We start from the raw sequence: 16,514 nt of genomic DNA on the forward strand, positions 1-16,514 counted from the left end.
TATAAAACAAAAGGCAGATAAAGCGCAAAGGGATTAACTAACGAGAATGTGTATTCGATTTTTATTTTGAATTCGATTTTTTGGCTTCACTATAATGTTTCGCGTGCTTCGTCTGACTTTTGTTACATAATCAGAGATTGTTAATAATAGAGTCGCTAATCTAATTTTCAAATCTAGTTTCAAGCGTGGCTGACCTTTACTCGCTCCAGTTATCTTGTCCCTCAACACATTAATCTGATGCACCCTCCCAAACTCCTCGAACATGAGTCGGAGATCATTCTCGTCCATACTTCTAGGTACTTGACCAACGAACATCTGGAATAGAAAAATAAAAAAAAATGTACATACAGAAATAAAACATAGCACGTTCAGTAGATTTAAAAAAAATATAACTTGTGTCAGAAAACGAAAAAAAAAACTCAATATTTTTAATTTTTAAAAGAATAAAAATTTCGTCATAAACTCTCGAAAGAAATAGAAGCAGATATTTTAAAATACGAAAATGAAGTGATATATTGACATAATTAAAATAATCCACTAGAATACACAGCACGGGTCAAGTGTACAGATACAGAGGACGTTGGATAATAGAATTTTATATTTGCTTTGAAATTTCTGTCAAATACTCGTACGTGTAATGCCTACTAAGAAAATAAATAAAATTTACAAGCTTGTTAAAATAAATTCACACAACTTAACTTCTAAAATAAAATATTTTATAAGTATTTTTGGAGTTGAAACTGATAAAGACTCTAATAGCGCATTGCAACCACAAGAGGACAAATTTTTGGCTTAACTGGAGACCGAATCGACGTGATACATTGGTGATCGAGATCTTGCATAATCTTTGATATCAATTAGGGATTTTCGAAAAAATGACGTTTCAATGTCTACGTAATCATTATTTCAACTTTGAAAGTAAAATTAAAATGGATAATTAGTTCAATACAACTTTTCATATTAGTACAAAAATTGGAAAACCGTATTCGAAGGTGTGGTTGTCTTCATCTCTGCGATGGAAATAAATACATATATAGTATGTATATGTGGAAGCGAATTTTGTAAATGTAAAAGTTTTCAGCTTTCTTTAGTTTAAAAATTTAAGGGAAAAATCAGTAATAATAATATGATGAATATTATTATACAAGCTGTTATTTAACTTGACCTCTTTGTATAGGTTGCCCTCGTAACAGAATTTTCAATCCTAATACACTAAGTTGTATTTACATTTTAAATGTATTACATTTCAAATTGCTTAATTAAAGTTGCTGTTCAATAATCACTCAATCGTTTTTACGTCGCCACACGGCGTTCTCTGAGAAACCACACAAAAGCCATCAATCCAAACGTAATTCCTTTAAATATCGTAAATTTATTAAAGGTAAAAGATCTTTTGAGTTTAGCGCGTCAAGTTCAAAGTTTATTGACTTTATGATAAACGATTTCAATGTTTCAAATGGTTTAGTTAAACTTTCTTAATACCTACCAGATATTCTAAAATAGTAAATGTTGCCATACTTATTTTTATTGATTTTTAATATTTAACAAAGATGAGGTCTATTCCCAACAAGTACCTACCATTTTACATAACCTGACGTTGAAAACAAATGGTGTAATATGTGGTTATATTTTACTAATAATTTTAGTAGAATTTCAACCTAACATAGCTCATCTTAATTTTATGTTATATTTTTATCAAAAAAAAAGAAACGTATACATTTAAATAGTGTGAAAATATCGTTCCATTGAATGATAGTGACGTTATCGTCCTGGAAGTCGGTCACTTGAAATTTGGTGCACGCGTTCGCAACGTGATTACATCCATGTTACAGTACAGTACTCGCCTAAATTAAACGCTCGCATGAATGACAAAGTGATAACGTTGCTTCAGGTGAATGGATGCAGGGATCAGTTCTCGCTCGAAAATTAAAAACTAAAGTCTGAAATTAAGCTATTAATCCAATTAATTTCGTGAGTGTGAAATTGTGTTTTTTATTTGTTTCGTTTGCAACGCTTTCATGTCTCGACTACTAGATCAAATCTTTATATAATTTCGCATATAAAAATTGTAAGGGATACAAATAAAAAATAAATGACATCTTAGACCTGACCATTCACACACTCTCAAGCTAATACCTGGTGGTATGGTAAATATATGAAATAGACACTTGTAATATATTTTTTTTTTGATAAGACTGTATCAATATTTTAAAGTAACGTAAAGTAGCTTAGTCTGTGACATTTTAACGGCCAAACCACTGACCGAAACTGATGACATTTGTTATGAAGCAAACTATCTAACACCAGACGAGTAACGCCTAAAACATGAGCGAACCGCCATGCCGTATGCCGCGGGCGACAACAAGTACTAATAGATATATAGCTATTATATTATTATTATGCTAAATGATGTATAATGTATATCGGTAGTTGTAACTGATATTGATTTTAGTCTAAATATTTATGTAATGTTTGTGTAATGAAATATTTGTACCGAATAATAAAAAAATATAAAATTTGTGAATAATAATTACTTTATGAGTTAAAGATTATATAATACTTATTTATTATTACATCCACAAAAGCGCTATCAGGCCTTGCGTTTTTATATATTATTTATGTTATTTCAATGTGTCTGCGTATTTTTTTTACATTGCCCGGTAGCAACAAAATCCAATATTTTCGGATATAATACTGTAACACTAATAAATTAGTGGATTAAATGGAAATTAATGGAATTTGCAAATAAATAATTGAAAGCTTTGTTATTTGTGAAACAATGGACGGAATTTAAAATAACCATAGGCCTTAACTATCTATGGATACGTAGTCTACAGGTATATAAAATATATACTTATATTAGATAGAATATTAATTAGACAATAGTTTACTTTTCACGGTGTAGCAGCATTTTTGAACTAACTAATATTTCAATACTGTTTCGATTTTTGTTTAATTTGAAATGGTTACCTTGTTTTACTAAAAAATAATATTTATGATTGTTGATGATGAAGCTTCAGTTTCGTATATGTATTAACTCAATGTTATTTACTGTTTTTGAAAAAAGAAGCAGCAACCTATGCACATTTCTAAAGCGTATTACACATACGTGACTTTAAATATCTAATTAGATTACGTTGAAATCAATACAAATCTGAAATCATTAAGAAGAAATAACGAATAATATTATGAACAGATTAATATTTTAAACGAGTGCACTATACTCTGCACCCAGAAGTCCGAATTTGTAAGAATTCCTTCGAATCACAGTCTTGAAATACTGTTTGTATACCGCTTAACATATTCTGATATTTCACGCTCGTGTCCTGCGATGAGTTTATTTTTAAAGAATACCTCTACTGATTCGAATTTAACTCACATTCTCGCGAAACTTGTTGCAAATGCGCTGGGATTTACTTCATCTCGAGGCTTCAGTATCAGAGTACTTTGGATTTGTTCTGTGTATGGCGGTAAGACCACTCATAAGTTACACCTCTCAGAATTATATATTTTTAACGAACTAAAATATATAACGAGGTTTTGTTTTTTGTTTTAGAACTGATTTACCGGTTTAGATGACTTCTTTAATATTTTATTAGGTTAGGAGCCGTAATGGGCCAGAGATAATATAATTTTAATCTGTGAATCGGTTAACACCGATGATTCTGAGCTTGAACCCGGACAAACACCAATGGATTCGTATAATTCATAACTTTACTTAATTTATGTTTACAATTTATCTCGTGGTCGATGATACAGGAAAACATCACGAGCAAACCTTCATGCCAAAGATTAAAACCGTTCACTTGCACCCACCAACCAGTTCATGTAGTAGCGTGGTTGAGTAAGCTCGGAAACTTCTTACTCAAAAAGAAGAACAGAAGTGGACCATCAAAATACTGCTATTTTACTTCCTATTATTGTATAAGCAAGGAAAAAATAACCTTCAAATTTCGTAATTTCAACCGCTGATTCGAATAAAGTGCAGGTTAAAAAGTTAATTCATTAGAATTATCCGCTTTCAATGCGTTAAGTGATAAAAAATAATACAAAATATTATGTAACAATTAAATTTTCAACTAATAACTGAACTGAATTTCTTATCTTGAATAGCAAATTCTTAGCAAATTTGCTTCAACTTCATCTCCTGGTTCCATCATCCGATCTAAGATAACTTGAGAAATTTTCAAGATGTCAAATCGTACTTTTTTTACATACTGCTTTTATAAATTACGCAGGTACAAGTGAAGGCTGCTACAAAAATTTTACGAATATTTTCTAATAATCAGTAATTAATATATAATTTATCAAAATGAAATCTTAAAAGTGTAATAATATTAATAACAATATACCACAGAAAGTGCCAATCGTCAATGACATCTGGATTCTAGAATATATACTGCATTTGTTCCTTATATGGCTATTTCTCAATAACTAAAATGTGTTTTAGTTCACATTCTTCCATTAAAAAAAAATAAAAAGGTCTATAGGAAAATTATTCATAAACATTCTAACGTAAACATCAACAGTTTCATAAACTAAGATAAATAGGTTAATACTAGTTGATGCCCCAGGCTACGGCCCTATTAGCCTCTTTGCTTAACGAAGTGATGAGTTAGGGATAAACGAAATTGTTTTATAATTTCAATCATGTTAATAGCAGTGTAATAATAAATTACATAGAATAATAATATATTAAGCTCTTAATAAATTCGGTGTAGCATTAATGCTTAAAGTAAATTTAAAACCAATTCTCCCTCTGATGAAGCTGAAATTTTGAACAGACTTTTAGTGGTGTGACGTAACTGTTGAGTTTCTTGCTGGTTCTTCTCGATATAATATACATTCCGAATCGGTGGTATCTTTACGCTTAAAATATAGATTTGTAAAAATGACGATTTAAAGTACCTTTTATCTTACTTTAATAAAGTATATTTTCAATTTGATTTTGACTTTTAAATTTTTAATTGAAATATCAGCTAAATTAATTTCACATATTAAAAGGTAAGCCGATTTTTCTCGCATTAATTACAGGATGATAACGCATAGAAAATCGGGTATGATCTTCGTTTGAAGATATAACCACAGATGTGTAGAAACGAAAAGAGGATTAATATTTGCAATTTATTAAATTATGGTGGTTTAACAGATTTAATATTAGTGAGCAGAAAAACTGGCAGGTAAGAGAGTAACCAAATTAAAGAAAATTGATATCGAGAAATTCCAATTATTTTAAATAAAAGCGAAGATTCTCGGGAGACTCCTAGTGCGTAATTATAAAATACAGAAAAACATTTACCTTTATGTAATCAGGGTCCGGCATTTCACTTGGTTTTTCGTCATTGTTATTATTGTTGATGCTTGTGCTGTTGTTGTTGTTTATGTTCATATTCATCCCACTGGAACAAAAAACATTTTTAAGTTAAAATAAATCCCTAGACATTTTCATCATAATGAACAAAATATAATCCATTTATAAAAAGACTTTGTTGTAATTTTTTTCTTAGTTACAAAATTATATTCAATTTAATAATAATATAATTTGTCGGAAGTCTATATTAAAAAAAATATATGTCTGTAATATTAAATCACTCCACGCGTATGTATTTATATAAAGCAAAGGGTTCCGATTTCAAAAATATGTACGAAAATTATTTCGCATAACTTAAAGATCCTGAATACTATATCTGTAAATAGCTTAGCTTTTTATATACACGATATTTCGTGTATATAAAAATAAATGTGTGAATTATTTATCAGCAAGATTAGAAAGTAATATATTTTCTTAAAATATACCGTATATTTTTTTCAAATATTAATATGTACATATGTTTTAAGTGAAGATAAGATAAGCACATACATTTATATAACGCATTCAAACAACACATGAAATACTTAAGGATTATTTAAGATAAAATATTTCAAGACTGTATTCTTAATATTATTTTTACATTTCAATTGTACATAATCAAAAAGAGCGTTTCTAAAACTTACAAGAATACACCGTGTTAGTACAATAATAAATGTTATAAATTTTAGTACGATGACTGTGTAACGTAATACGATGTAATATTGTACCTTTTTGTTCTAGAAAAGCCACAATTCCACACTCCATAGTCGGCGTACTTGTTTGCTTGGTTCTTATCACTGATAAGGGCGTACATCGCTCGATTACACCGAGTTATCACTTATCAAACTCGATCTACTAGGAGAGCGCAGGTTATAACATGAATACCAGTCTTTGCAATGTTGGCAGATAATTTACATCATTTTTCACGACTACCCACATTATGAACATTTATAAAATTCCCTTATTTATTAATGAATACATCAAATATTTTTTACATGACGTACTAATATTTATGATTTGACAATTAATATATTGAAAGATTATTAGATAATATTTTACTAGGCATGTCAGTGAATGTGGATAAATTTTATGAGTAAATTTTAAATAGATGCTCCATTAGCAATGAGGTTGCTTTAACCAAACTCTTATTGCTGTTATATAAAATGTAATAAAGTTATCATTTACTCATGATTAAAATCGCTGGTTTTCGTTTTTTTTTTTTTAATAATTATTGCTTATTAGTTAATAACGTTATATTATGTTTTATTTTTGTTGGCTTACTAACACAACTGAAAAGATCACAACAAATTGTTATACAATAACGATTAAATTAAACGTAGGTGTAACTACAAGATACTAATCAGTTATTCTAATTAAATAAACGTTTAATATATAAATTGTAAAATTATCCTTAAAATCTATAATTATATAAATAGCAAGACCCTAAGTTACTTTATTGTTCGAGAGTATTAAGAATAACTACCGAACCAATTTTGAGTATAACAGCTTATGACTAGGCGGCATATTTATTTTACCTCGCAGCGATGTCGGAAGTCGGAGATATAAAAATAAATTCACATTTTCTCATGACCGAGAGCAATAAAAAAATCAAGTGTAGCCATATTAAAGAGAACCTATTTATTATATGATATTTTGTTTTTGTGCAGTTTTGATTGATCTTTGTATTAGATGCCATGCAGGCTGAGCTATAATGTATAATATCACTGGTAAATACATAGATATAGTGATCTTCAGAGGCCTGTCTCGTTGGTATTGGGGTATATGAAGCCTTAGATCCTGAGGTTCTGGGCTAATGGTTGTTTCTGCCTAAAATAACAGTAACAGCCTGGAGTCTGGTAATTGGAAGCGTTAACCCATGTGCCTCGGTAAGCAAAGATACTTGATCTCCTGCGTCCAATACCATTTTCGAAATTGCCGTCACATCGGGTTATGAGATTTAGGGGATAGCGAGTTCACCTATGTTTGCACACACACTTACGCACTTATAATATGTGCTGTGTTGGTTGGTCTCTCTTCAGATTGATTAAAAGAGTAACTACTGAGTTTCTTGCCGATTCTTATTTTAGTATAGTTGTTAAATGACGATTCAAAAGTGCTTGTAAAAGCCTAATTGAATAAAGTATATTTTTCATTGATTGATTGATTGATTAAAATAGATTGACCGCCGTGACCGAAATCAGGTAGGACGATATCATCGTATTCAGAAGATAGGCGTGGTTTCGTGCAATTTAGGGTTTCAACTTCAAAATAGATTTTATTGCAAGGAAACCTGTGACGACGTATGTTCTCTAGTCATATTTAATTTAGTAGACTTATTTCAGGCGAAAAATCAAATTGCTTCGAACGTCACCTTATTTATCCAACTATTTTTAAACAGTTTAAAAAAATAATTCGTCCAACACTAAACAAAATTGAGAGAATAGCTGATCACAGATAAAAATATGTGCTTTTTTAAATGTAGTATATTATATTACAGCCTTAATTATATTTTAATAACCATTAATTACTCACAACGAATTATAACTTTTAGGAAAAAAAATTAAGGCATAATATACAAACATATTGCGTACTGATCGTTCGCTAGTCGCGTTAGAGTATATTATTTGATATCGCTGGGTAAGCATCGTTGACCTAAATCAGCTGCTTGATGTTTTATAAAGGTAGTAAATATTGAAAAATTATTGAAAATTTATTGCTACTAAAATCCCATGCCATTAGCATTGGTGTTATATTCAATATGAGTCGAATTTCTTTTAGGCTGGCAACCTATTGAATGGTTTGCCGATGATTGTAAGAATTTTAACATTTATTGCTTATAAAATATATATATTTTTTAATAATAATGAATAGAAGAATAATACATGGGTATTATTCTAGTTATGGAACTAAAGTAAAATTTTGCAAGGAGGGAATAGTATCTTGACTCGTGCCTCAGAGTAGCTTCACTGAGTTTACCACATATCAAAAATAATATTTTAATGCTATATATGTTAGAATTACATAATTTTCAAAAATATGTTGTCATTACAAGCTTGAATTTATTATTGTAATATTAAAACGTTTCATTTAGTGGAACATTCTGATCTTTCACTCTAGTTATGAATTTACAATGATTGAAAGGAATTATGATGGAAATATAACACATTCGCGAACCGAGACAATATTATTACAGCAATAACGATTTTGTTTATGCATAAGTCAAAGTGCCAAATCTCTATTCGATTAATTACATGAACAACATTCGACGAATTGTAATGAATAATTTAGACGCAGCTAAGTTTGAAATCACTTCGATATTTTTCGAATGCACTTTGTTTTCTTGCCAGTCTTTTTTATGATATAGGCCGGCACGTAGCGAGCAATTGTAAGAAATATTAACCATTCCTTACATCGTCAATGCGCCACCAACCTTGGGAACTATGGTGATGTTCCTTGTGTCTGTATTTACATTGGCTCATTCAGTATTCAAATCGAAATTAAACAATACTTAGTACCAAGACAAAATTTGTACAAAATAAAGTGATTGACCTCGTTAGTCATTTTCAGTTCTTTGATAATACTGTAGGTATTATATGTTTTATTCTTATAACATAGAGACGACTAAAATAAATCCATTGCCACGCTTCAGATATTATTCAGTTAGCTGTTCTCAGTGGGGTGATTATTTTTACTGCTCTATAGTTTTATTAGATAATGAGTTATCAATGCTCATCAATTGTACCCTAATAATAATTGAAGCATTAGGATAATCTAGTGACGATCCCAAAGCAAGCTCAAGATCGCGAAATTAATTAATGTAATGATCTAAGTTATATTTTTCGAATAACATTTGAGTGCATGATATGGTATTGATACCAGTATGTTTTGTGTTAATAATCCATGTCATAATCGGGGCGAAGGAAAACTTGGTTGGCTAACCTTCATGTGGTGGAAGAAAAATTACAACTTTATTCGGCGCACAATGTGGCAGCATGGTGGAATGAATTCTAAACCTTCTCAAAACTAGAAGGCCGCCGAGCAGTGGGACATTTCTATGTTTCTTTACTTTTGAATATTTCCTGTAAATATTGTAGATAAATATTTTATTATCAAAACTAATAATAATTTATATCAAAGTATTTATGACGTAAAATTTCAATGTTGCCCGTGAAATTTTTTAGGTTACTTTTAACAGGTGTCTTTTTTCGCTTTATAACTTATTTTTTCTGATCATAGTATTTGCCAATTAAGTCACCCAACTTTTTACTAATTTGCAGGCATAAGGTAGCCTGGAAATTAAATTGTTATTGGTTTACAGTGTTTAATAAAAAAAAAATGTATCTCAGGTAATGTGTTGAACAATATAAACGGTGCTTGAATGTTATCTCTTATCTATCGATCGATACAACGGTTTTAATAATAAAGCTTAAAATAACATCGTTTATCTTTGTTGATGCTATTTTCACTCTAGTTATTCAACAATAAGGGTTAAATTCGTATTTATAAAAATGTGCAGATGTTTTGTATGGTTTATAAGTTGTAAATTTATATTTAGCTGTTTTTAGTTATGAGTAAGTAGTAGGCAATTGTCATACATTAAAATATATTATTATTGTTTTTTTTTTTGTCTTTTAATTTAATCTTCTAGTCTGATGGGCTATAAGATTACTTATGCCAACCTTATAGCATACTTTTGCTGCCGAATAGCGATTCTGTTTGTAAACTGTAAAAAATATCTTTATAATATATAAACTGGTTTTCGTATACTTTTATGTTTTTCTTATACCACTGATTCGTTCATACTCCGCGTAAGGTCAACGAAATGTATATACTTATCTATTGTAAAATACAAATATTTTTTTTATAAATATTTAAAATCGTAACTTGAACCCAAAAATAAATTTACATTTACATATGCGATTATTAATGCGCTTCTAATAACACAACATTTCGTTATATCCGCACAAATATATTGAAACTTACAATTGAATGAAAAAAAAAATTAAAGACTTTTCTATTATATTGAACGTAATACTGAAAGATGATTTCATTATAGGCGTATACCGCCAACCAGTTTCCATTTTTAAAATTTTATTAACAACGAATGAGAGTATGAAATATAGCAATTAAAGCGCTAACTAAAGCGCATTCGAAAAATATACTAACGAATGAAATAATCCGGTACAATTTTATTTTTCATATGCATACAAATCGAGTTTTATTAAAAACATGATCATTGCATTAAGTGCGTTCTTTTTATTTCTTTTTCATAAATTTTAAAGTGACAAAAAAATAACGAAGTATTTTCCTTTTTTAAATTTAATTTTTGTCTGTATCTGAAATAGCACAGATGACAGTTGATACTGACATTACAAATTAATTTTTTTTTATTATTTTATGGCTGTAACTAAACAAGTCTATTAGATATCGTGGTGCCTCTGTGTATATGTACATATCATATTGGTTGTTATAGTAATAAGTTTAACGGTAAATTTAATTACATAGCATAGCCATTGTAGTAGTGTAAGGAATATAAAGCCTTTTCTTGTATATATAAGTGCCAAAGTTCACAGCAATCGATCAGACAGTATCCAAAGTTATTAATCTCCAAAAATAGACTGACATATTTTTTTATATATATGATAATACGTAATGTCACACATGCTGACAAAAGTTATCTGAGTAAATATATTCCCCAAATATTGTAATAATAAGTACCCCAGCTTGATATCATCCCTATACGGAGAATCATTAGGGCGATTCGTTACTGATTATTCTATGCTATGCGTATGCTAAGGTATACTAATATTTGGATTATTTTATTCATACAGACCATACAGACCTTAAAAATATCATTTTAATTCCTTCTGAGTGTGTTTTCGGTACGTCCGTTATATCCAACGAATTAACACTTGATATAACTTGGCAGATTTTGATGAAATTTGGCAAGGTGATAATTAATTTTCTGGGTTAAAAATAATTATATATACTTTTACTGCGGAAAATTATCGCATTCATAAGGGAAAACAAAATTGATTCTGGCTAAACATCACGTCTTCGAATTACAAACATTTAAAATAAATAACACTTATACTAATACTGTTATATTTTAGGATTTTCCATTACTTAATGTAATAGTTAAAGCGGGTAAAACCCAGAGACACATATTGTAAATATATAGAATATAATAAACAAAAATAGATAGTACGAAATAAGTCGTAATATATTAGTATCACACTAACACAAGCAATATATCTGTTTTGTTGGAATAATAGTTCAATGCTCTGATAGTATCTGACAGATGGCGCTGTAGTTGAGTCATTTAAAAAACTGTATTTATGAACGAGCATGGCTCATATTCGCAATATATTTTGGTTTAGTGCCAAAAAAGTAAATGACAGAATCTGGAAATGATAAGTGGCGCTGCGGCTGAGGTTTTTATTGAGCCATTCGTAGGGAAGCAGTCAACATGACGTGTATGAAAAATACATTTCGAAACCGCATGTCTCATCTAGTCGGCAATAATAATAATTAGAAGAGGGTAGCACGCGATACTTCGCGTTTAAACAAAAGATATTTACAAACTTGAAACCTTAATTTTTGACAGATTTTGCTTTGATTTAATTTCTTCGTATACTAACACTATCACGTTTTACATAACGCCGATCTGTACCCGGCCAATAAACATTTCTGTTCTCAAAAATTAATTCTTTGTTAAATAGTAACAATTTATAAATAAAAGCTCTTCAAAATAACACCATAACCGATTTTCGACTTCGACTAGGACAAAAATTGGCTTACGCTATTAATATATAGGATTTAAGAGTATCATGTTTTGTTGATTTAACATCTATCCTCTTGCTTTCCTGCGAGTGATTCCGTGAAAAGGGACGGAAGTGAGTAACAGAAAACCAGGAAGCGCGTCCTATTTAATTTGAACATAAAGCGTGCCAGACACTAGAGTCGACCGTCGGATATACCTGATAGGAAAATTTCTGGGAGGATAATAATGTTGCTAATTATCAGGTTGGGATGCCAAATATTATTCATCACACACATATTGTAGAGGTATTTTTTTTAACAATTAAACTTTTATGTATTAAATTACTGTTTTGTAAAATACTATCTGACGCTAATTATAAAGAAAACGTATTAATTACTTTACTTCCTCATTAAAAAAAATGTGTCTCTTCGCATTTAGAAATCAAAACACAAAATTCACCCGGATCATTAGCATTATTTACATAATAATGTGTAATTTAGAGGCGTAATGGATGTTGCTACTCATTTTATCAAGGAAGAGATAAAATATTTCTTGTTAAATTCTCCATTTAAATATGTTTTTGTAAGAAAGATGGTCATAATAATTATGTTAACTTATCAATCTTTGCATGCACCTAAAAAAAGTACGAAACCAAAATATTAAAAATAATAAAGCTATATACATTTGTTTCTATGGAGGGTGTTGTTGAGTGATCCATTTAAGCTGTACTTACACTTTTTTATTGGTTGTACTATTACTGAGATACTTTTCCGTCAAACGAAGTTTTCTTAAAATGTCATTTTCCGGTAAGATAAAATATTCCAAATGTATTGTATTATTTTTGATTTTTATAAGTACTACATAAAAATATAATACGATAAATAAAATCTATAACAAATCTATTTTAACGAAATTTATTCTTTTACACGGTGTAAGTACATAACAGTAAACAGCGTTACAGATAAAATAAAACAAATATAGCGAGTGACATTTGTGACAGCCGAGCGTTATTAGTTGCGGCACATGCGGGGAGAAATTAATATTACGACAGAGGGAACGATAACACGCTTTGTAAAAACTTCTTGGGCATAGTATAACATACATAATAATTTACAAGAACTATAGACTCTTGCTTTGGAAGTAATTTGAAAAAGGTTTGAATTATAATCCATAGCAAAGAATCGAGTCACTTTTCTCGTTCTTGAAATAAGTACAAAATCTTTCCAAAATTATCATTTAATTAAACGACTAGACGGTGATATTTCCGTTACAAATATCAGAAGCGTTTAGGACAAAAGTCGTTTTAGCGATATAGCGAATAAAATAAAATTTCACGGTAAAGTCGGACGTGCGTGGAATTTGTACGATTATTATTACGACAGGGTCAGACAATCGCAAGTTAAACAAAAGCATGGACAGGATTGTATTTTATATAAAGTATTACATTGAACATTATATAATTATTTATTGTGATAATAGCATGACAAATATTTATCAATTCTATTTACTTTTGATACTATATCTCAATAAATAAAAATGACGTGACGTTGCAGATACAATAAACCATATTGATCGAATTACATTAGCGGCAGTTATGGGTCATTAGTTTTGTTACACACGCTGGGGAATTAATATTGTACCTGGATATTAATTGTATAGTGCTAATTTTGTACGACCATAATGTACGAAGATTAATGAAACTTTATACGGTGACTACAAAAATCAAAATGTCAACCGACTGAATGTGTCGATACGCATTGACGCCTGTATCGTTTAATTGACTTACTTTTTGAATTTAAAAACAAAAAAATTGGTTCCGCGCTGTTCTTTATAAATGAATATTTGTACCTATGTTTGTCGTCTACGCTATCATAATTGCATTCAGTTGTTAAATTAATAAATCTTGGTAAATTATATTCCTATATGTTGATGATTCTTATTATATTTTATTTATTTTAGTTGTATATAATTTTTAATATTACAAGGTAACTTTTAGTATATCTGAAAAAAAAAACAATATCATGCTTCTATTCGCATATCAAACTTGTATGAAGTAAAAAAATGCTAGTTAATTAAGAGGCTGATTTTTTACTTGATTGTTTTTCTTGTTATAGGCGGACTTCTTATTCGCACATATTGTTACTTCGTTTAATCGTCTCGTCGTCTCAGCGCTGGCGTGCCCGTCTCACTCACTGCTAACGTAGACACAGCAGAAAAGTATTGTGGCATCGGTACCCACCCAGCTTTACTCATTCCTCCAAAGCTACATCACCGGATGAACTTCTTATACAAGTCCAAATCGAATGTGTTTTGTTATTAGTTATGTATCTAATGCTGTGATAAGAAAACTAAAACCTCGATGACGTTTCGAGTGACATCATTAAAATGAAACCATTTTATCCATTGGCCTATATTTTGTTTATTCTGCATATCTTATCTTATTTACATTGTAGATAAAGATTCTCTAAAATATCGTTCTTATACTGAGCGTGTTTTGAGATACAATTTGCTGAAAGAGACAAAAATCGTGAATGTGTTTTTAATTTATTATTTCACTCCTATTTATATTAATAAATAATGATCAATAATTACATTTAGCACAGTATATAGACAGTTTGAAATTAAATAAGGTACGTTAAGTTTATGCTTCGTGGCATATTCTAAGCTAATAAAACAATGACTCAGCTTATGAGCTAAAAATATGTTACTATTATTTTGTAACTTATTTTCAATGATTTATACTTGTTTCTACTTAAATTAATATCTTACAACAATAATCAAGATTTTCTTTTAGTTAAATACAAATAAATGAAATTTATTAAATAATGTTAAACCCCATTAAAAGAATCTATCTAGAGATAAACAAAATTATACAGTTGATAAATATTCGCGGTAGAAATCGTTAGTATACAGTATACATTGTTTATAAATTTATTTTTATACCATCAAAATAGGTAATTATATTTTTGGAAATGAGTAACAACTCGGCTTCTTACCGGTTTTTCTGATATTCGAAATCGGTGGTGCGATTACTTATAATTTATATTTTTGAACAACGTGAAAATGTGTTTGTGTGTTTATTGACTTCATTAAAGTGTATTTTGTTTTAATTTTGAACAAAAATATAAAATAACGTAGTTTAACAAATTGATTATATCAATATACGAAACGAAGTCTTGAAGATGCATTGGAGTGACTAATCTTTGTTGAAAGAGATACACGTGACCCGCAAACGTGACAAAAACATAACAATAATCTTTTTTTCAAATAATCAATGTCTGACTGGCGTTTTAGGCTAGTCTAGGCTGCTATACGCCATGAAGTCTAGTCGACTGGAAAGGGTAAGCTATAGAATACTAGTTTTTTTTTATCAAAAAAAATAAATTTATCTGACGCCTACAAGAGATCAATTAATCGATACTTATAGATAGTGTGCCAATGAGCATCAGATCAATTTCCAGGCACAAGGGTACAATTAAATCTGAGTTCCCAATTTTGGAAGTACATTGGTGTTGGGAGATATGATAAATATTTCCTACACAACCAATATATGTAAGCAGTGGTGAACACTGAATATTAGGTCAATCATAAACAAATGGCTATGTCAAAGCCATGAATACAAGGTTGTATAGCCAACGTTTTCTAAGAATTGATTACGCTAAGCTATACTGTACTGTACGTAGTAGGACAAAATTACTTCTACCATACAAGTGGAGTACAGTATAATGTATTTTTGCAGCTCGAATGCGCAAAACAAAACGTTAACTAGACGTAAGTCGTTGCGTGTAGCCGGTCCATTAAACATTAAGCAAAGAATTTAATCGAATTTACTTAATGTTTTTAGCAATAAAAACGTTGTATTAGTAGTAAAACGATAAACGCTGTATTAACGTTATCGAAGCTTTATTTTTTTTATATAATGTGTAAACGTATCCCTAATATTGAAAAGGTTTTTTTCTTTCATTTAATTAATAAAACTGCGTTCGTATTCTCAGGTTTACAATGAGCTAATTAAGGCTAAACTTTTGCCCGTTTTGTTTTATATAAGTCTTTGTAAATGAGTTCTCCAGTTAAGTTTAATTAAAGATATGAGTTAAGTAGAGTCTTAAAGAGATCATGTAAGCAAAGTTTCAAAGTTTTAAAAGTTATAACAGCACTTGGGCCAAAAGTTAAAGAGGAGTTAACAAAATCAGAAAGTATATTAGAGATTTGATTAAAAGTAAACTCGTCTAATAAGTCAATTTCATCTGATGATTAGATTGTTATTCAATTGTAATAAAATAAAATTCCTTTCAATCACGTACTCGGAAAAAGTAGTCGGATTCTACGGAATCGGTAGGGTTCCGTATGTAATGCAATATCATGAAGAAACAAAGTTATTCGTGTTGTTTAGCATTGTAT

General features: G+C 29.7%; 1 protein-coding gene across 6 annotated transcripts in view; it reads right to left on the minus strand.

The window, feature by feature from the left end:
* Positions 1–16,514, minus strand: part of LOC124531991 (CUGBP Elav-like family member 1) — a 366,498-nt gene that overhangs the window by 107,176 nt on the left and 242,808 nt on the right. For 4 of the 6 annotated variants that reach the window (XM_047106603.1, XM_047106600.1, XM_047106599.1 and 1 more), the window contains 2 exons: positions 5,300–5,399; positions 195–315 (listed from right to left, as the gene is read on the minus strand). In XM_047106603.1, coding sequence (XP_046962559.1) covers positions 195–315; positions 5,300–5,399 — 221 coding nt within the window. Of the gene's footprint in view, positions 1–194; positions 316–5,299; positions 5,400–6,078; positions 6,180–16,514 lie in introns of those variants that run through there. The other 2 variants (XM_047106602.1, XM_047106601.1) reach the window with 1 other exon arrangement.

This window comes from Vanessa cardui, chromosome 8 (assembly GCF_905220365.1).
Source record: "Vanessa cardui chromosome 8, ilVanCard2.1, whole genome shotgun sequence".
In the NCBI taxonomy this organism is placed as follows: domain Eukaryota; kingdom Metazoa; phylum Arthropoda; class Insecta; order Lepidoptera; family Nymphalidae; genus Vanessa; species Vanessa cardui.